The sequence below is a fragment of the Chondrus crispus genome, genomic scaffold (assembly GCF_000350225.1).
Source record: "Chondrus crispus Stackhouse genomic scaffold, scaffold_126, whole genome shotgun sequence".
In the NCBI taxonomy this organism is placed as follows: Eukaryota; Rhodophyta; class Florideophyceae; order Gigartinales; family Gigartinaceae; genus Chondrus; species Chondrus crispus.
Window position 1 is genome coordinate 198,675 of NW_005178990.1, and position 21,571 is coordinate 220,245.

The window sequence follows — 21,571 nt, forward strand, 5'->3', positions numbered from 1 at the left end:
CAGTATAAGACCTTGTGGTGATTTTAGGAGTTGCGAATGGACGGACCCTGTCGCAATTGTTTTGATTGAGATGAGAGGGAATCTGTAAACGGATTCCATCGATTCCAACCTTTCTATTGCACCTATAAGATAGCCATAAATGAGTATTTTTATGATTGTTTCCCAAATGTGCCAGTTCATCTGTTCAATATTTGGGGACCCGAACTTGTACTACAGTATATCCACGGCCCACTGAGATTTTTGACACTGGGATGTACTTGCCAATCAACAGGGCAGGATCTCAAAAAATCAAAATCACAGCCCCAAAAAATTGGTGTGTGGCACGGAGACTTCGAAGCTTGTCGCGTTGGATGCAAAGTCATCGCTGCCCGCCCGCCCACCCACACAGTCTTCGAGAAAACGACAACGATAGCCTTTTATGCTTCCATCCTACTGTATCCTATGGCCCTGAGACTCGGAAATGTGTCCAGTTGGATGCAGAGTCATCGTTGCCCACCCACACACACAGCCTCCAAGCCCACCACGACCAAAAACCGTTATGCGTGAAGCTTTACTTAAGGCACCCAGGGGTGCTGCCGCAGACTCCCTCCCATTGGCATCGCAAACACATCCTTTCCTCCTGTATCCATCCCCCTCGCATACAACAACCACTCCGAAAGCTTTCACTCGCACAATCTACTTTCTACCGCCTCCTGTCAGGTACCCTGCGCTTCCATTCCGTCGTAGAGCTTTGCCGTCTTCGGGGAATCATGGACCCGTTGAGTATCCTAGAACTGGTCGGCGCGGTAGAGCAGGTCGTCAGCCTTGTGCAAAAAGCCATAGACACCCACGATGCCTACAAGAATAACGGAAGCTTGGCCACAAAAGTCCTCAAACAGTACCTCGAGCTCCAGAAATTGACGGAGAATGTCGCCAACGTCCCCATTCACGACCTAGAACCCCTACACAAGAATGAGTTGCAAGCTCAGGTTCAAGTCGTGTCGCGCTCTGTTTCGGGGTTGGTCAAGGAACTCAAGGATGAAACAGAGAATCCGAAAGGTAAATTACATGCCTTGGCGTCAGCCACCGGAGTTCGAGATGTCTTATTGCAGCGCCAACAGGAAGCCGAAAAGCTCTATGCTTCCATTGATAACGTAAGGAAGGAATTGCACGGGGTGAGAGAGACGCGCAGACAAGGATCGCGCGTAGTTCGTGAGATACGCTCACATGCACCGGTAGGCGACGTGTTCAAGCCCAGCTTCGCGGTTGAATTCAACCCTTCTACAGTGCTCATTGATTTAAAGTCTACATGTCGCGGCTGTACTGATCCTGACACTGTAGAGAGAAAGCTAAAAGCGGCTGTTCTGAGCACCAGAATAACTTCGCATGTAGGCGCAACGGCAGTTGGACAAGCCGGCGTCGGAAAAACATGTGCCCTCCGAGCAATTGCACATGATGAAGAGGTTGTCAAGCGCTTTCCAGGGGGAGTATATTTTTCAACTCTAGGGAAAGACGCAAGAGAAGCAGAGCTGAAGCAACGACTCTGCGACGTTGTCCGCATCTCTGGGGGACGTGAACAAGGGGACAAGCTGTCCAATCTGGCCGACCTGGATGGGGTGCTAACAGGGGTTAAAAGTTGGTTTTCAGATCATCAGTGCCTGTTCATTTTCGATGATATCTGGTCGCGCAACAACAATGATGAGAAGATCCTGCTAAAACTCTCGAGCCTTGCCAGCACCGCAGTGCGCAATGGTCAGCCAGCCAGCAAGGTTTTGTACTCCACAAGAGATCCGACCCTATCACATCTTGGCGAGCAAGTTAAGTTTGAGCCGAGAGAAGGGCCTGATGCGTACGACATTCTAATTCATACGAGTGGAGCATCGCGTGGTGAAGTAGAAAATCCGATATCGAGAGAGGCGTTTCGCGAGATTCTTGACATGTGCGCGGGACTGCCACTGGCTCTGAATGTAGCAGGAGCTAGTGTTAAACAATCAAGAGGCGATCTTGCCGGGGACGTACCAAAGCTGTGGACGTTGTACCTGAAAACGATCAAAGAGAGCCCAGGAAGCGGTACGATTGGCGCACAGGAGGCAAGGGGCGGGTATAAATCGCTCTACGCAATGCTGCGCTCGTCTTTACAGCATCTAGACTCGCATGACAGCGAGGAATCTCCGTCTTTCTCGAAAATGCACCGCGCGTTGTGTGTTATGAAGAAACAGACTGTGATGCCTCTAGCGGTGTTAAGGGATCTCTGGGGAGCGGGCGATGTTAACATTGCAAGAAAGTATGCGACTCAGATGGAAAGTGTGGGGTTGGTTGACATTGGAGTTTTGGCGGACACGACAGACCAAGGAATACGTCTTCATGATCTTACGCATGATTTCGCAGTCTCCGAAGCACAGCGGGTGGAAGGCCCCGGCTGGACCAAGCACTGGTGTCGGGAGCTGATTGACAGCTATCGGAAAGAGAGGGATGTGCTCGAAGCAGTAGTTGAAGATCAGGTCCCCAAGGAGGCTAGCGAGGCGGAGGAGGGATATTTTTTCGAGAATATTTGTCGACTACTTGTCGGGGCTGAGCTGATGAAAGAGCTGGGCTGCTTGCTTCTTAGTAGCAGGTGGATATTGAAGGTGTTGCTAAGAAAAGCTGTGTGGCAGCTGGTAGAAGCGGTAGAGGAGTTGAGGAAGCTTGCTAGTGAGAAACCAGAAGCGATTGCAAGTGAGCAGTTGTCTGCAATAGTTCTGGTGATGCAAGCTGCGCGGCTGAGTGTATCGTCTTGCGATGAGAGCGTTGCCGGTATCTGCTTTCAGCTTTACAGCAGGGCAATGCACAAACGGGGCGTGAAGAGCGTGGAGAGCTTCTTGTTGGACATCGAGAAGTTTGCGCCCAGACCGTGGTTACTCCCAATACGTTCATGTCTAACTGCAGCTGGGGGGAGGTTGCTGGAGACCTTTTACATTCGCGATTCATGTGTTAAGAAGGTGATGTTCGATTCGGACGGCGCGGTCGTTGGACTGGGGTATGATCCCGATGAGGGCAGCGAAGATGTGGAAGTATTCAAGAGTACCCAACACGGGGCATTTAATAGAACGGTTTGCGGCCCTTTCAGATCAGAGGACGAAGGGGCTCTGAGCCGAACGGGAAGCGAGACACAAATGGCTCGGACGAGTCAAGCAGCGGCAGAAGGCCAAAGGCCAACGGCTAGGACGAGTCGAGCAGCAGCAGAAAGTCGGCATCCGACACAACGAGGCGCCTGGATCAGGACTGTGGGAAAGATGCTTAGCGAAAGAATGGCTGCCTGCTCTTGCTTTCGCCGGGCCCCTGAGAATGACCGTGCCGATGGCGGCGCTGACGCTGACGTGTCTGATGACGGCACATCACGCGTGACAGGTAGTGACAGTGCCGATAGCGTGACGCCTGGCGTACCCTTCGTAACAGCCGCTTGTCTCTCTGCGGACAGCACCCGTGCTGTTATCGGATTCAGCAATGGGGATTTGATTTCTTGGTGCACCAGAGAACACGAGCTTGTTCAATCCTTCAAAGGCCATTCCGATACGATATACGATGTCGTAATGAGCGGTGACGGGAAACGGATTGCGTCGGGGTCAGGTGACGAGACGGTGCGAGTATGGGACGCTGAGACGGGACGTCAAATCGGCCACACGATGACCGGGCACACGGATTGGGTGACGAGTGTGTCGATGAGCGGGGACGGGAAACGGGTTGCGTCGGGGTCATATGACAAGACGGTGCGAGTATGGGACGCTGAGACGGGACGTCAAATCGGCGACACGATGACCGGGCACACGAATTGCGTGACGAGTGTGTCGATGAGCGGGGACGGGAAACGGGTTGCGTCGGGGTCACGTGACGAGACGGTGCGAGTATGGGACGCTGAGACGGGACGTCAAATCGGCGACACGATGACCGGGCACACGAATTGGGTGACGAGTGTGTCGATGAGCGGGGACGGGAAACGGGTTGCGTCGGGGTCAGATGACAAGACGGTGCGAGTATGGGACGCTGAGACGGGACGTCAAATCGGCGACACGATGACCGGGCACACGAGTTTGGTGACGAGTGTGTCGATGAGCGGGGACGGGAAACGGGTTGCGTCGGGGTCACGTGACAAGACGGTGCGAGTATGGGACGCTGAGACGGGACGTCAAATCGGCGACACGATGACCGGGCACACGGATTGGGTGACGAGTGTGTCGATGAGCGGGGACGGGAAACGGGTTGCGTCGGGGTCAGTTGACGAGACGGTGCGAGTATGGGACGCTGAGACGGGACGTCAAATCGGCGACACGATGAACGGGCACACGAGTTGGGTGAGGAGTGTGTCGATGAGTGCTGACAGCCAGAAGGTGCGGTCCGTGTCGTTTGATGGAACGGTGTTGCAATGGAAAGCGCGTCCGGGTGTCTCTGATTTGCAGTGGAAAGCGTGGCCGGGTGTCTCTGACATGGACCAAAGCTGCGAAACGAATGCTCATGAATTTGAAGGCCACGTACGGCCCTTGGACGCATTCGGCATCGTTAGTCGCGAGGGCAGAGCATTTGTCAAACAGGGAGATGGTACCGAAATCACTCTGGCAGACTTTGGAAGTCCAGTTTCCACCTTCGACATGGACGTGGAGCGCGGCACTGTAGCCGTTGGCATGGAGAGTGGCATGTTTGGCATCCTGACAGTTGTGACTGCGTAACATCCGAGGCGGTAGGAAACAGGCTCGTCGCCGCACTTTTGCTTATCACACCATTGAAATGGCTGCGTCGTAAGTGACGAAGTTGGAAGTGTCTTGGGACGTTCCCGTTACAGTGAGTAGTACGTGCACACCCGTGTTGCATGCACTAAAAGTGCAGTACTCCCGGAAGGTTGTTGCGCATTTACAGTAAATATCTGGTGTCTTTCCTTAGGATCTGTGCAGTTGCAGGAAAATGTCCGGCATGGACCGCGAGTGTGGCAGCGAAGTGAGTGAAGCGACGCATTACATCGGCGTGAGACCAGGTTTCTCCACAGGCGCCGCGCACTGACCAAAAGGTAAAACAGGCAAGGCAAAGACTCGGCTAAAAAATGGCCCACATCAACAGCATGTGGTCTGAAGCGGCACGCACGTGAGCCTTCATCTCAGCCAAGGGTTGATGCATCCTGTGTGCAAAACATGTGCGCAGCCGAGGACGCGGACCCTATTATCGGTCTCATACCCATCCAAGCAAATAGCATATTTATCCCGTCTAAAAGCGAGTTTGTGCGAGTTTGTAGATGGAGTCCTCCGGGCAGAGAGACCTTACGGGGAGGGCGTTAATGTTGAGGTCTGTAGCACCACTGGAAAACAACAATTTGCGAATGAAATCCACACACGAGCAGTGTGGTCGGACAGGCCAAGCGGGACTCTATAAAAGTGGACATTTTCATTCCTCTTGTTGCCCTAGCATACCCCCACAATTGAGTAGCGAGCGAAAACCCGGGACGAAGCTGTCCGGTCGGGTGCGACACCGTGTGGCGATTGCTCATAGTTTAGTGTGGGAGCCGAAGATCTTGCTGGTGGATGCAGTGTTAGAGCAGGCTGTACAGCAAGCGTTAGAGGAGGCGAGGAAGGGCTGGATGGAACGGAATGGGCAGAGGCAGATGGGAGAGACGAATAAAGGCCTGAAGGCGCGCCGAGCACGTGGGACTCGCGACCGAGGACTACATTGGTCGACTCACTGTCATGGGTAGTATGTCGCAGTAGGGCTCGTTTGTGGTGAGTCAGGGCTGCCACGAGGCGGGTGAAGTTGGGGGAAGCATGGCGGAGAAGGAGTATGGGCGTTTGCGGAGGATGTACGGGGCGACAGAGACGCAGAAGAGTCTCTGTCTAACGGAGTGGGGGGACGACGGTGGGCAGCGCGGGCAGTCGGCGGGGGAGAGAGCAGCGGTCAGGGAAGGCAGGACCAAAGGAACAGGAGCGAAGTTTTGCAGAGGAGGGGGGAACGGAAGGACAATCGGAAGAGGCGATGAGTGAGGGAAGAGACGCGCGGGCAGGAACATTCGGAGGCTGGGGGTATGGCACGGCTGCAGGGGCAGTGGAGGCGACAAGCCTCGTGGAGCCATCGTGGACTCTGGAGCAGGCCTACAGGGTGTGACATGCTGGGGGGGGCGTGAGCAGCTTTTGGAAGATTGCTAGTACAGTCGACCCTACCTAATGCCGCCCCGTGCGAGGCCCCAAAAATGGCACTATTTGGTCGGCAGTGTCAAGTGACGTCGGCACATACAGTATCTTTGTATGCACTCGGTAAATCAGGCGTAAACTCAGACCCTGAGAGGGAGGCATGCCTGCTCACGCATGTCCCGGCCGGCTTTGCGTTTCGTCCGGAGAGCCCTCGTCCTCATTGAGTAGGAGCGCAACTCCTGCTCGTCAGTCAGGGGAGCAAATTTGTGGACACACGTTTCAGGAGCGAGACGGTGGCACATTTCTAGATTTTGAGAAATGTGTCATAAAAATGTGTTCTGCGCAAAAGAGTTTCAGGAAGCCTCCTGTCCAATGACAATCTCGGGGGGTTGCCCCCGCGACGCAACTTGATGAAATGTGTGCAGGACTTTATGACAAGGGCGAGTGAGCAGCGGACGATAGCCACCCCTCGACAGCCAATCCTCGACTTGCCCACGTAAACTTTACTGTATCGTTCTGCTCGTAGCTCCCTGCCTGTGCTTCCTTCATGCATTGGTGCACATACCGTAAATGTACAAAACCGTGAAAAACGGCACACCTCTCGCGCGCAGTCTGGAAGCACTAATCCCCCCCTCCCCCCACCTGTCTCATCATTCGTTCAGGCCTACACCCACCGATACTAGCGCGTTGATCGACGTGCACAATCCCCTCGGCTCTTTGCCCCCTTTTACGAACAGGTAATGCGACTTATCGCCCAACTCTATCTCGTTCCTCATCAGCCAGAGGTCCCCCGAAAACCCCTTGCGACAACCTTGGCTCAACATCATCTCCACCTGCCCGTCGACGTCATGGCCCGCCGTGCGCACGTTGTCCCTTCGCGTGGCCTCCACCTTGGGGGCACCTCCGCCAGCTCTCAACCGTGCGAAACTTCCCGCCCGCGACATTGATGAGGCCAAAATCCAGCGAATTAAACGTCGTCGCCACCACGCCTGCATTGACGTCTCGGTGTTCACATCTTTCGCACGCACGCCCGTGCTGTCCGTGTCTCGTGGCAACCCATACTGTTCTGACACGTCCGGCCTCCCCCTATTCGTGAGCAGCACATCTTCTGTGCCGGGCACGTCAAGCGGGCTGCGTGGCGTCACTAGGTACGAGTTGGGGCACACCGGGCACAGGTCCATCAGCCAGTCGTTGTTGAAGTCGAGCTCGACGACGGCCAACAAACGTGCCCGAAGGCCCATCCGTGCTCGGCGCGACGATGTCTGTGGCATCCGTGAGCGGGCATACCGTAGTGGAGCAGGTCGTGAGCAAAAAGGCAAAAGCGCACCTGACTGCTGAGAGACGGCGATGTCCTTTCAATTGTCGGGTGCGAGGCAGCGGTGGGCGAGGGCGGCGGGGAGGGCTCTGATAGTGGGGCACGGGCTGGGCCGGCGGCGGCGGGTCAGGCTGGCAAAGGCGAAGGGGCAGTGGCCTGGGTGAATAAGGCGGCGACGGCGGGGAAAGCGGCGCGCGTGGCGGTGCGGAGGGCGAGCGCGGCGCAGAACCGGGCGAGCGCGAGGCGGAGCCGTGAGAGGAGAAAGTTGCGGGAGGCGCGGAAGACAACGTGGATGCGAGGGGTGGAGAGCCAGAACGAGCGGCTGGTGCGGCGGACGAGGGCGCTCGCGGAGAGGGTGCAGGTGCAGGTGCTGGTGCTGGTGGGGATGGCGAGGCGGCGTGGGGTGCGGGGGGGCGGAGATGTGGGAGAGAGAGTAAAGTTTACGTAGCCGGAACAAGAGAATGGACGGAATGTTACTTGCACCCCTTATGCATTACAGTAACAGCGAGGATACAGTGAGGGTACAGCGAGGATAGATTCCTGCGGAAACGTGTAACACGTGTTCCAGCAGAGTTGCAGCTGCTGGCACAGTGGCACCACTGTTGAAACAAGAAACTCACAGAACCTCTTTTTTTCGTCGTCTCTACTCTCACTTCTACTTATCCGTCTCGCTGCTGACGGTGATCGGACAGCCTATCGTGGTCGGTTTGTCACTGGAGGCGGCTTGTTCCACCTGTGCCGGCCAGGACACTTTCCCTTTTACATAGTGCTTATCTCTCACATGGTAACCGATGCCCCTTGCAGAGACGGTGTTCTTCATTGGATCGAGTGACGACGCCGACGTTCCGTAAAGGGAGAGGGAAGGACGTTGTCGGATGACAGAGACTTGGCAGGCCGCTACTTGGCACGAAGGAGGGGCACGAAGGAAGAGGGGAGCGACAGCGAAACAATGTCTCGAGATAAACCAATTCTCAATGGCGTCACAAATCGCGGCGATGACGAATGCACTACTGTGCACGTGTTACTGTTGTGTACACGTGTTACTGTTTTGTACACGTGTTACTGTTGTCATATATAAAAATAATAATTACACCCAAAACAATTGCACCAAAAATATGTTACATTACAGCATATTTTAGCTCACCTTCAAAACTACCGAGCCGTCCGGCAATTGTCACTGTTCTGCGCGAACCGCCTTCATTTGCGTTGGAGACCTAATGCATTTCTGTCGCAGGCCTGGCCATTTCGACAGTTTTTTTCCTCCCCCTGCAACGCTGAACTCCCTCCCCCTGTGCCCAAGCGTTTTCCTCACTCCCCAGCCTGTCGGCCCAAATTTGGAGCAGGCGGAAAAAACTAGGAGCATAGGCCAAAGTTACAAGTACTGTAGCATAGCGGAGGAGTACATGAGGAGAATTGTACGCATCTCTGGATATCTCAGAGAAATGGTCTCACCAAACACGTAAATCGTTTCGCTCGGGGAGTTGCTGTCTTTCCTCGCAAGCAGCGGGTCCATGAATTCGGTCGGAGCATCAAACTCCTCGACTACACTAATAGCAAGCGTGAGCTGAGCGACTAAGGCTAGCACGGCGGCTTCTGGAATATGGCCGTTCTCCGTGACTAGACAGACGAGGTACGTGGCTAATAGTACGGCGCCCATGACTAGTGGGGCATTGTGCAAGTACACGGTGCTTGAAATGTATACAATTCCCGAAGACATAAGGGCACACAAAGCGACGACAGCAAAGACAGACTTGCGAATGAGAGTTCCCTCGCCCTTCGCCTCGGCGACAAACATGCGATCACTGGCAGCGCGGCTGAGACGCATGACCTCCAATGTGATGTCAGCGGCCTCCAACAAGGCGAGGAACAGGCCGACGACGATGGCATATGCGCCGTAGAGCTTGACGAAAGAGGCGTCAGCCAGGGCGCCGAAGAAACAACGGACGATGGCGCCCAGGATGCCGCCGAACTCGAGGTAGCCGGTGGCGGCGGCAACGGCGCCGCTCGCCTGGACTGAACCAAAGAGAAGGGTCCAGACGCAGGAGACGACACCCGCATCAACCGGAAGGTGAACAGCCGAGAGCAGGGTGCGTAGGGTTAGCAGCGAGAGGCGCAGGATGAGAGGGCGGCCCACTCGAACGCCGAGGAAAGAGGCGGCGGCTGGCGTGTAAAGAAGCAGCGTACAGATAACTGAGGAAAGCGCAAAGCTGAAAGCGAAACAGATAGTTTGGTACAAGTACATTTCCAACGCAAATCGTGCCAAAAAAACGCTGCCTCCGTGCCCCTGTGCGAGATGTGCACGTAGAGCTGAAAATTTTCGAAGCAGACCCTCGTCCTCTTTGGCTAGCAGCTCATTGAGAGCATGCGCCAGAACAATGATAGTATAAGCATGAAGCAAGTAGAAATATCGACTGCGGGGCCGCAGACGAGTGAGGGACGTCACTGAAGAAGACGTTCACTGCATCAAGTCGTTGAAAGGTTCTATCTAGTTTCTACAAGATGTCCGAGAACCTCTTGCAGCAAGTGGAATTGCGAGAAGGGGACAAGTACAGTAATCCGTGTTTGTGTTTCGACATAAGAGACCCAACAATTAGCCCTACACTCCACTAGTAAGTAACGCACGAACACTCGTCCACAGAATCATTTCATACTCAAAATGATTCCGAGGAGCTGCTCGCACCGTCCTCATTGTAGTACTGATGTGCAGAGCAGGAGCAAGTGTAGCTGCTATCTCGAGAAGGTGCCGAGCTTTGCTCGGATGGATATAATTCGATCACGCTTGCAAGTACTGATGGACACCTTTCTCGGAGAATCTCTTCGGCGCCTGCAAGTCGCAAAAAGGATGAGATATACACACACATTCCCAGTCGAAGACAAACATCCCCTCATCGGTAGAAACGGCCTCTCGGTGAGCCCAATTGTAATACTCAAAGTCGCCGTGTACGAGCGTCATCGGCATGTTGCCAGAATCGAGCTCTGCGCATAACTTCCGAACAATACGAGGTAGGTCTTCAGTGCACAAATCGTTTTTGCGCATAATCTCGCTGAACGTTGGGTGCATGATCCAGTCGTGCACTTGTTCCGCAAGGTTAGCAAGGGAGCAATCCAGAACTCCGTTACTCTTCAACTCGTCGATTTGCTGTATAGCTCGTGTTTGAATTTTTGCAAGCTTACCGAGAGCAATTTCGGTCTCCTTTGCAGAAGTGGCGGGGACAGTGAGGAATTCTCTAGTAACAAAACAACGGAGACTCTCATCTACAGCAACAACATCAACCGTATCGGCCGCAAATAGATTGGCAATGCATTTAGTGATCGTCTGTTCCGGACAGCCAGGCGGTGCAGATTTGATGTAGAACCAGCCACCGGATGTGTTCACTTTAAACAACAACGCCATCGATGTCCAAGCATGACGTTGCACTTGAGAGGTCGGGGCGAGACCCTGACTGCCGAAAATGGCCCTCAAATATGGTGCGCCTCGCTCAATCCATGTGTGTTGACAAGAAGGGCTGGTTTTGGAGAGTTGTTCCAAGGAATTTGCACACGACTGTAACAGGGTCACGATAAGCACATACGCAAACTGATATTCAAACGTGTATTCTTCCGTGCACAGCAGGTCGTGAAAGGTCCGAGCGTCAGTCCGTTCATACTCATTTGGATCGGTGCAAGCAAAATCGATCAACAACGGTGTTGTTACGAGTAAGAGATGTACGCGACCATCTGGGTTGTACATAAAACTGGTTCCATCGTCTTCTCTCGGCAGCAATTCGGCGACTGTTTGAAAGGTTGGGTTTCGTGAACAAGCTTTGACGGAAGAAGCAAGATCGTTGCAACACTGGGATGGACTGTAATCTGCCTCACTTTCATAAGTGAAAGTCGGAAGATGACAAGCGTCGTCGATACCAGTCGTGAGTACCCTGCAAGGGGATTTCTGAAAGCACAGCACGTAGGCGATAATTGCGTCAGAAGAACAGATGCCTGTGCTAGACTGGCCTAAAGCGGCAGGAGAGCTCATCCGAGCTGGGCAGGATGGGACGCAGACCGCACGAGCAATGAGGGCCTCCTTTAAGACAGCATGGACGGGCATGTTTGGACATGTATGGACGTCAGCGTGCACCTGATTGGTCCATTTAATACTTTTCTTAACAGTATGATGGCGCACACAAAGTTAAAATAATGGAATCTGGCGCTACCAACGTGCCATACGAGAGCACACCATTGGCAGTCGCCTACCGCATAAGTGCGATTGAATTCAATCTTGATCCAATTTAGCATACATTAAAATTCAATTGAATCATTTTATTGACGTCCCTGAATGCCAGTACATGGGGATCGCGATATAGTGCCTCCCTCTGTCAGTGGGCCGAAAACGGCACTATATCGAACCAGGCACTGTAAGATAATGAGATTTGCGGCTTTTTTGCAGCCACTTCCTTGCATCACTGCTCAGAAAGACCGTTCGCTTCCCTATCGATAGCCCAATATGATGCACCCCTTGAGCCAATTTACGGATCACGGCGCGCTGACACAATACATTAAATTATTGGATATGTAATATTTTGAAAATCGCAAACATATACATCCAAACATGGCTGTCCATGCTGTCTTAAAGGAGGCCCTCAGGGCCCAAGAGCCCAGCCCGACTACGGTTCTCCTCGCTTTGAAGAAAACCAAAGATCTTTAATTCAGAAACTTTTCTTAAACTTGGATGAATTTTCGAAAACTTTTAGGTGGACGAGGAAACAAAACTCCAATCCGTGTATAAAATAATGTAAATATTCTCATTTCTATAAATAGCCTAAAATGAGAAAAAGCAATATTATCCGTCTCTACAACGCAAATCGAAAATCCCCTATCTATAATACTGTATGATTGCCTACTGCCGACTGCGATCTGAAATACCAGGGGAAGTAGACATTCACAGAGTGTTCACAGAGTGCGAAAAATCAGGAGTTCAGAATGTCTTGCCGTGGCGCGAAACCCGGTTTTACTGTAGCAATCCCCTGAAACAGAGATGGCTCACAAGCATCGAGGATGATACGCGAAATGGTGCATTGGCTGGGCTTGCAAAGCAAACGAAAGCGAGATCTAGGGCCAACGCACTAGACAAGCTTGAATTGGCACTGTTCCTCGGGTTCGAAGGCGTTCGCCTTCGTCAAACAAATCTTGTTTCTGCTGCAAGGTAAGCGAATAGTGCATTCGAGAACCATTTGGAGTCATTGTGAGAAATGGAGAGACGGGATTGTAGTTTAACCCCCCCCTGGGGCTTTTTAGATTAGATCAACAACGGATCCAATACTGTAGAGCCTCGGGCTCTACAGTACTACCGCGCGTGGCCACGTGTACCCCTCGGGTACAGGCCGCACGCGCATACACGTGTACTGTCAGCCACGATGGCTCACAGTATTACAGTACGGTCCGATCGGTACTACAGTAGACCACTACAGTGCTTCGGTACTGTAGTGTTATAGATTGTTTTGTATATTAAATATGGAGCGGACCGGCGGCGGTGGAGGAAGAAAAGCACGGACTTGTCACCCACCGACCGTCAAGGTCCGACTTCCCGCTTATTCTAAGGTAACGCTCGCTAATTACCTTAGAGCGGCACCGAGCGCGGGTTGAAGACGCGCGCGGTACGCCCACGAGTCGGCTCCGCCTCCGCCCGTCGGTACTGGATCGTTACCCAGTACCGTGCCGGGGCGTCGAGGCGTCGAACCGCTCGCGCGTACCGGCGTCCTCCCCGTTCCCGCTCTACCACGCTACCCGGGCCCGCTGCCCGGTGCCGTTAGCTGGTGTCCTGCTTCACCCCCGTCTTCCCGATCGACAAGGGTCTCGGTCGAACTGTGCATACACCCCTATCGCTGGGGGTGTTTATGCTACAGTGGTCTCCCGACCTAGAAGACCCTGGAGTCCGATCTCCGAGAAGACTTCCGCTTCCCTCCGTGAACCGATCGCGTCGAGATGAGCCAAGAGTTTGAGCCCTCGATCCGCTCCGAAGCGGCGGATCGGAGTCCGGCCGCTGTGCAGTCCCCATCCGCCCCGTCGGGCGACGGCGACGCAGGTCCTCGTGACCGCGAACCGTCGCTCGGATCCTCCGAGGAAAGAGCGGCGGCGATGTTCGAACGCATAGCCGAATACATCGAGGAAGTCCGTACTTCCCTCCGGATCGATGTATCGGACCATTTATACACTCGATGTATGGCCGAACTCCGCTCCCTGCGTGAAGGGAGGTTCGATAGAGTGACGCAGTCCTTAGAGAATCTCCGAGCACTGATCGACGAGTTACACTCGCGGATAGTGCTCGTCGAAGACTCCCGTTTCGCCTCGCCCGGACCGTCCGGGCAAGGTCGCCCTGAGAGGCCGACCTCGGTGAGACGACCCGAGGACCGAACCACTCCGTCCGCAGAGCAATTGGGTGCGTTCGCGCACCTCTCCGCTGAGCTCGACGCCACTCGTCGGCGTGCTCGTGACATGGAACGTACCATGGCCGAAAGGCTACCCGGTGCCCCCTCGAGAGGGCCCGGTGGTACCGTACCTCCGAGCGCCGCCGCCCCCGAAGGTTGGCGTCCGACTGGTGCCGCTACCAGTCGGACTGCAGAAGGAAGCCGTCCTCCGATAGACGCGAACTTCGCGTCTGAGACCCAAGCCTTGCCGCCTATCGCCAGAAGTAGGCGGCAAGTGGACCGCGTATCGTACGCGGACGAACAGGATCGTGGAGGAGCCGCCCGCGGATCCGGAGAACCGATGTTCTCCGTCGATCCCGGCTGGGGCGGCTACCCGCCGGCGAGTTACGCCGAGCATCCAGGTCCGTTAGTCGTCCGTACGCTACCGGTTACCTCCTTCGGCACGCTGGGTCCCGCTGAACCCGGGCTCGAGCCGGTACATACGATGATCCAAGAGTTCAGCGCCGTTGCTGACTATCGTATGTACCGCTTGGATAACACCTCGAGGCTCGTTACCTCGGGTGACGCGGGACGGATCGCGAAGTACGTCCAACGCTGTCGTGGGATCCGTCCCACGATGCGCAGCTTCGACGGTACCGACCCGATCCAGCTGCTGCCGTTTTTGAAGGATATCCGAATCACCTTCAACTCGCAACACCTGACCGAAGGTGTTGCGGTACGAGTCCTCGCTCACTTCCTCGAGCGCGACGCGGAGCGCCTGTATACGAGTTATACGATGCGTGGCCTTCGCGCTGGCCAGCTCCACGACGACGTGAGCTGGCCGGGGCTCGTGAATCAATTCTTGAAACGCTACCTCACGGACGACGTGTTAGGTGAAGCGTACGATGCTGTCGCTACGGCGCGACAGCAATCGCATGAGACGGAAAGCACGTTTGCTGACCGACTCGAGACTGCCGCGTTCCGATGCACGGCAGTCTTCTCCGAACAGTCCCTCGCGCACTACTTCGTGCGGGGACTTGCCCCGGCAACCTGTGCCGCAGTATCCGAGACGGTGCAAAGGCTGCCAGGCAGTCAGAAGACCGATCTTCCGACCATCCGCCGTATCGCCACGGCGGAAGGTACAACTTTCCGCGCTCGGCGCGGTTTACTTCTGCCGGATCCGAAACCGGTAGGGAGGGCTGGCAGGACTACGAAGTCCGCCGCGACAAGTTCGCCCCCCTCGACCCTCCATATCGGGGAGGATGAGTGGCAGGCCGACCCTGTCCTCATTACGCAAGGAGCAGGGCCCGTGGGGGCACGAACCCCCTCGCCGATGTCGACCGGAACGACATCGAGTTACGCGACCGCATTCGCGGCCACTCCGAGAGTGGCAAGGGGCACGGACCCCCGCGTCGCGGAGCTCGATATCTCGAATCGAGATAAGGGAAGCGCCTCGCCCCGCGTGCCCCTCCTCGCCGATGAGGAGGCGCGGCACGCGGCGACCTTCGCCTCAACGGACGGCAGCGCGTACGTGTGCTGGCTATGCCGTACGTACGGGCATGCCATGTACGCGTGCCCGTTCTTGTCGCCGGAACAACGAATGTTCACGGCGTACAGGAACTACCGCTACCAGATGGAGACGCGCCCAGGGGCGCGTAATCTCCTCCGGCAAGCGGCGGGCGAGGGCCATACCCCGCGTCAAGGTTTCCCGAACCGATCGGGGGGGGGGCGCACGCTTCGCTCCCCGTGGAGGCGAGTACCGTCGTAACGAAGTCGATCGTCGGGATCGACCCGCCTACCGCCAGGCGGACACAAGATACCCGCCGCAAGAGCAGAGAGGGGACCGAGACCGTTCTCGGTTACCCCAACAGGTACAAAATGCAATAATGTACCTGCAAGACTGGGTAGAGGATCCGTACCCCCTACCCACGGAGGGTCACGAAGGCGAGCCGACTCGCTTCGTCCCCCATATCCTGCGACGACCGGACGCCGCAGGTCAACGCCCGGAAGTACCGGAATACTTCGCCAGGGCCGCTGAGCCGCAGTGGGGGAATCGTCCCGACCCACGCGGACGGCTACCCGAAGAAGACCTGCCCGTCGATAGCCAGGAGGTTAGCTCTGATAGCACAGGTAGTTCGAAAAAAGGGTAAAGACGGTTACGTACACGCGGTCGCGTGAGCCGTCTCTTCCCCACGAACTAGACCCGACCCCGCCTGCTCGCCAAGGACACGGGGGGTATTGTCCGATAATACATCCCCCGCTACCGGAGGCGAACACGGGAGCTCCTGTAGTGCCGATACAGGAGAGAGCGCACGTCGAGGCCTCCGAAGGCCCGACGTTAGGAGAACAAGACACGGGGACAGCCGACGTCCCGGTGAGGCGTAACGAAGGCGACGGGGGCAACGACGACCGAAAAGATTCGGTCGACCCCCTGACTCCCGCGAGCCCAAGGTCGCCGGAGAAAGGTCCGTGTCGTACGGACTCGAGTAATCCGAGGGGCGTCACTGATCCGCGGACGCCCCAAGGAAGGGGGAGAAGGAATCGCAAGCGGGGCCAGCACCGAAATCGAAGGCCCCGGCGGAACGACCTCACCGATAAGGTCGCCCCGAAGGTTGTCGACGGCGTCATTTGTCTTATGACGTCGAAGATCTACAACGTCCTCGGCTCGATAGCCACAGAGGGAAATGCATTTAAACCCCGCACGATCGCCGTTGATACGTGCTCGGGGTATAATCTGGTGAGGAAGGCCGACCTTCCCCCCGATTGGACGCGTTACGTCGTGCACGACGCACCTCTGCCACGACTGGCGGGCGCGAATAGCAACCCCCTCAAGCTTTCCGCCGTCGTCCGCCTGGCCGTGCGGTTGAGGAACACGGTGTTCCGAATTCCGTTCGTAGTCGCGGACCAGCTCGCCGTGCCGGTCCTCCTCGGCACGGCCTTCATCGATACGCACGTGCGATGTATCGACATCGAAGCTCAACGAATGGAGCTACGCCAAGGCGGTTCCGTCGCCATCGTCGACGGAAAGGGGGAGTCGACTCCCCCTACCAGGCGACACGGGCGACACACGGGTCGGCCAGACGTACGCGAGGAGGCCCCGCAAGCGATCCGAATCGCCCGCTGGGTTACCATCCCCGCGATGTCACAAGCCCGCGTGCGTGTGACAACCGCAGGGAGGCGCCTCGTGTTCCTGTAACCCAAGCCCTCACTCCAACACCGACATGGAGTGAGGCTGACGAATGGCGTCGCGGAGGTCCTACCGAATCAGACCTTCGACGTCATCATCGCGAATTTCTCACGACGAGGAAAGCGGCTTCCGAAGCACACCGTCGTGGGATACGCGAAGCGCAACCCCCTCGCGATCCTCACTCCCGAACGTAAGGTCGCCGAGGGGATCGCGCACGCGCTACACCTGACCGACTTGACCGATCAAGTCGGCGGGGTAGGAGTTGGCCGATCCAACTCCGACGATAAGACCACCTCCGGGGGCAGGGGGGCCGACCCGGACGAACGTTCGCCTTTATGCCAACCGACGGCGAAGGGTACTGTACTCCCCCAGCAAAAGGATCCCGAAAATCCACCGATGGATTGGGAAAAAGAGATCGACCTGTCATACATCGAAGATGACAAGCTCCGTGGCCACGTACTCGAGATGCTCCGTAAGCACTCGAGTCTGTGGAGCGGTGCGCTTGGAACGATCCAAGCCACGGAGCACCGCATTCCCCTCGAACCGGGAACGAAACCGATTCGTTCTATGCCCTATCGGAAGGGCCCGGCCATGCGCGAAATGGTCGCGAAGGAGGTCAGCAAGATGTTGAACGCAGGGGTTATCGAACCCGCGAGCACCGAGTGGGCGTCCCCCGTGGTGCTCGTACCGAAGAAAGACGGCTCTCTTCGGTTCTGCGTGGACTACCGGCGTCTCAACGCGAAGACGGCAGCGGATTCGTATCCACTGCCACGGATGGACGACTGCATCGACTCGTTAGGAGATGCAGCCGTCTTCACCACGTTGGACTGCAATTCCGGTTATTGGCAGATCCCGGTCGCTCCGGAAGACCGGGATAAGACCACGTTTACGACGCACATGGGCACGTTTCGCCACTTGCGCATGCCGTTTGGACTCAAAGGGGCACCGGCCACCTTCCAACGTGCGCTCGACATAATACTCTCCGGAGTCCGCTGGCAAATATGCCTCGTCTATCTCGACGACGTGATCGTGTTCTCCCGTACGCACGGAGAACACGCGAGGCATCTCGATACCGTCTTGAACTTACTGCGGAGTTCCGGTATCTCCCTTAAGCTCAAGAAGTGCAGCTTCTTCCGACCGAAGGTGCACTACCTGGGGCACGTCATCTCCCCAGGCAAGTTGAGCGTGGCTGATACGGCGGCCGACGCATTCAAGACGTTCACGTTCCCAAGGACGTTGACGCAAGTGCGCTCGTTCCTCGGGGCGTGTAACGTATACCGCCGATTCGTTAAGGGGTTCGCTAAGATTGCGTGTCCTCTGACCGACATGACGCGCAAGGATTCGGATCCCGATTTCTATAACCCCACGGAGCTGCAACTTCAGGCGTTCAAGAACCTTAAGAAGTGCATGATCGCTCCGCCGATCCTCGCGTTGCCCCGGAACGGTCGTCCGTACATGATAGACACCGACGCGAGTGCCTACCAACTCGGCTGCAACCTACTTCAGGGGCACGAAGAGCCGAACGACTGGCGCCCCGTGGGGTATTGGTCGTACTCACTGTCCGATAGTGAGCGCAACTACAGCGCTACCGAACGCGAGTGCTTCGCCGTAGTGTGGGCCGTCCGCACACTACGGCCGTACGTAGAGGGCACGAAGTTCACTGTACGGACGGACCATGACGCCCTCCGATGGCTCATGTCACTCACCGAGAGTTCCGGAAGACTCACCCGGTGGCGGCTACGTCTGGCTGAATACGATTTCACCATTCAGTACCGCCCCGGACGCGTGCATCAGGTGCCCGATGCCCTGTCACGACTCGTGTCGCCGAAGGTCGCCGATGACCCTCGCCCCACCGTCGAGGTGGATGACGAAATCCCCACTTTCGACGGGGGCACGACAGTTCGAGACGTATCGAACGAGCTCGCGGACCACTCTTGTACCGCCAGTTGTGATCATCAGGCCGTCCATGTCTTCGTAACGACACGGAACCAAGCCGAAGCCCAAACAAGGTCGCGCGCACGGACGCGCGACGAACCGAGGGGCGACGACGAAGCCCCCGCTCTCCAAGGACCCAATTCGTTTTGGGAGGAGAACGACGAGTTCGACGCCGTCGACATCCAGCGCGCCGAAGACCCCGAGGCTGGCGTGCTCGATGCCCCGGTCGCCCCACCCCAGGACGACCTTCCGGCCCCTCTTACGATAGAGGAGATAGTCGAGGAGCAACGCGTGGATGACTTCTGCCAAACCGTTTTGGCACGACAGTCAGAGTCCCGGGACTCCGCGTTCTTCGAGGACCACCAAGGGGTGCTCAAACGGAGACACCCCTTCGACCCTGATATCGTTCAGGTGGTGGTACCTCGGACGCTTCGCGCCAGGCTCCTTCGCCTGTGCCACAACCCGGCCATCGCGGGGCACCCGGGCCAGAACCGTATGTACTACGCACTTCGACGCGAGTACTACTGGCCCCACCTGGCTGCAGACGTAGCAGCCACGGTGCGAGGGTGTCGAACCTGCGCGATGAACCGGGTCAAGCTGAGGAAACATCTCAACCGATTGAGGTTGTTTCCAGCTACGAGGCCCCTCGAGAGCCTCGCAATCGACATCTTGGGGCCGCTCCCCAAGACGAAGACAGGAAAACGATTCCTGCTCGTGATTACGGACCGCTTCAGTAAGCTGACGCAAGTTGTTGCGCTCCGCACGATAACCGCATACACCGTCGCGGTTGCGTTCTGCGAATCGTGGGTGTTTAAGTACGGCGTCCCGCGCACGTTGCTGTCCGATAACGGACCGCATTTTAACGCCAAGTTCTTCCACAGCACGTGCCGCGTTCTGGGGATAACGAATTTGTACACTTTGGCGTACCATCCCCAGACGAACGGGCAAGTCGAGCGATATAACCGAACAATCGCCTCGATGCTGCGGAACTACGTGGGTGAACACCAGGACGACTGGGATGTGTACGTGGGGCCGCTTACGTACGCGTACAACTCCCACGTACATCGCACCACACGCACCACGCCGTTTGAGCTCGTGCTCAGCAGGCCACCGCCGGAGTTCTCTCTCCGACGGGCGGACGGCGACGCGCCCCCTTCCGATAGGGGGAACCAACGTGCCGAGTTCCTCAAGACCTTGGATTGGACTATCCAGAAGGCCTACGGGAGCCTGCGTCGCACGCAGGCTCGCTACAAGCGCGACTTCGATAAGCGCATACGACGTATTGATTCCCGGCTCCGTCCCGGAGAATACGTATATCTCAACCCCACCGATGGGGCTAAGACGTCGAACAAGCTCGCCTCGCCCGCTGTCGGACCCTACCGCGTGCTCGCCAATGACCGCCGAACCATCACGATCGATCGTGATGGGGTCACCGAGCGAGTCTCCGCCGACCGCTGCGTGTACGCGCCGTCTCCGATAGACGCGCCACGAGCAAGTACGACGACCCCACGGGACCTCGCCGATAAGGTCACCGCGGGAACGCAGTATGCGGTTGAACGGCTACTGAGACATCGGGTCATGGAAGACGGAACTACAGAGTTCCTCATCAAGTGGGCGGATTACGACACACCCACTTGGACTGCGCGGACTCACGTCCCGGAGGAGTTGGTGTCCCGTTACGCCCAACGCCTCCGGAGACGTACCGGCAGAGACCTCACCCAAACCGTGAACGCGGACGTTCACGCTTAAGGGGGGGGCCCTCAACCGCTCCTTCGCAGATTAACCCCAGCCTGCACGAACAGACTAAAAGAGAAAGCGAAGGAGGTTGGCGGACCCTATCGGAGGGTCACAGCCGGGGACGCGTTCAAGTCAAGTCGTCTTGACTTCTCGGACGTCAAGAACGCGAGACATAAGAACAGGACAGTACGAACTGCCTGAAAAAATGTTGGGCCCTCGTAATGACCGACATTACGAGGACCGCAAAACCTCGTTCGGATCGGAAAAGTAGGACTACCCCCCCCCGAACAGGATTGCCGGACGATCCGTTCAGTCCAGCAACCACGGCGAAGAGGGGTGCCCGACGAACGAGGCGATCAGCGGTGAAATCACGAGAGCCCTTGGTGGGCGGAGTAAGTGACCAGAATGCCCTCCTCTAAGCTCGGAATATCCGAGAAGGTGGAGGCTCACGGCGAGCCATCAATCAGCATCCGGGTTAAACAGCTCGGCAGAAAACCGGATCATGGTCCTTTCGGTTTGGGTTGTGTGCGAGAAGACGCGCGAAACGCGCAGGCAGAGGCGCAGGCGAGGGGAGCGGCGTCAGGAGAACGCGTGGTAGGGCCGTTCAATAAGAGCGAGGAAGCGAGAGCAACTCGGTCGGAGGGGCACCAATATATGCGCACGGACGCGAGACACTTCAAATCCGCCGCCGAGACATGCGCCGTAATAAGGAAAATTACGGGGCATGAGAACGTTACACGTGAGCGACGCCGGAGATGCGCGCCATGCACTAACACCGATTGCGCCATCACCAAATCACTGCCGCCACCATACCCCGAAAATAACGAAAAAAATTAATGGGAAAAAATTACAGCAGCACCTGCGCGGCGTGCACAGGTACTGTACGACGGGCAGC

At 56.5% G+C, this 21,571-nt stretch overlaps 3 protein-coding genes; 1 reads left to right on the forward strand and 2 right to left on the reverse strand.

The window, feature by feature from the left end:
- The first annotated feature begins 350 nt into the window (after window positions 1-350).
- Window positions 351-4,889, forward strand: CHC_T00009152001 (WD40-repeat containing protein). XM_005713066.1 is given in 2 exon segments: window positions 351-4,679; window positions 4,680-4,889. The coding sequence occupies 1 exon segment, from the start codon at window positions 351-353 to the stop codon at window positions 4,677-4,679; it is 4,329 nt and encodes a 1,442-aa protein (XP_005713123.1). The 3' UTR covers window positions 4,680-4,889.
- A 151-nt stretch (window positions 4,890-5,040) lies between these two features.
- On the reverse strand, window positions 5,041-5,121 carry CHC_T00002126001 (hypothetical protein). Its single transcript, XM_005713067.1, has one exon. It carries the CDS (start codon window positions 5,119-5,121, stop codon window positions 5,041-5,043), a length of 81 nt encoding a protein of 26 aa, XP_005713124.1.
- A 6,378-nt stretch (window positions 5,122-11,499) lies between these two features.
- On the reverse strand, window positions 11,500-11,709 carry CHC_T00002127001 (hypothetical protein). Its single transcript, XM_005713068.1, has one exon. It carries the CDS (start codon window positions 11,707-11,709, stop codon window positions 11,500-11,502), a length of 210 nt encoding a protein of 69 aa, XP_005713125.1.
- Between the last annotated feature and the right edge of the window lie 9,862 nt (window positions 11,710-21,571).

Bases quoted from the DNA above. Each gene is read 5' to 3' on its own strand.
- CHC_T00002127001 (XM_005713068.1), bottom strand. From the start codon at position 11,709: ATGCTAAATTGGATCAAGATTGAATTCAATCGCACTTATGCGGTAGGC.
- CHC_T00002126001 (XM_005713067.1), bottom strand. From the start codon at position 5,121: ATGCATCAACCCTTGGCTGAGATGAAGGCTCACGTGCGTGCCGCTTCA.
- CHC_T00009152001 (XM_005713066.1), top strand. From the start codon at position 351: ATGCAAAGTCATCGCTGCCCGCCCGCCCACCCACACAGTCTTCGAGAA.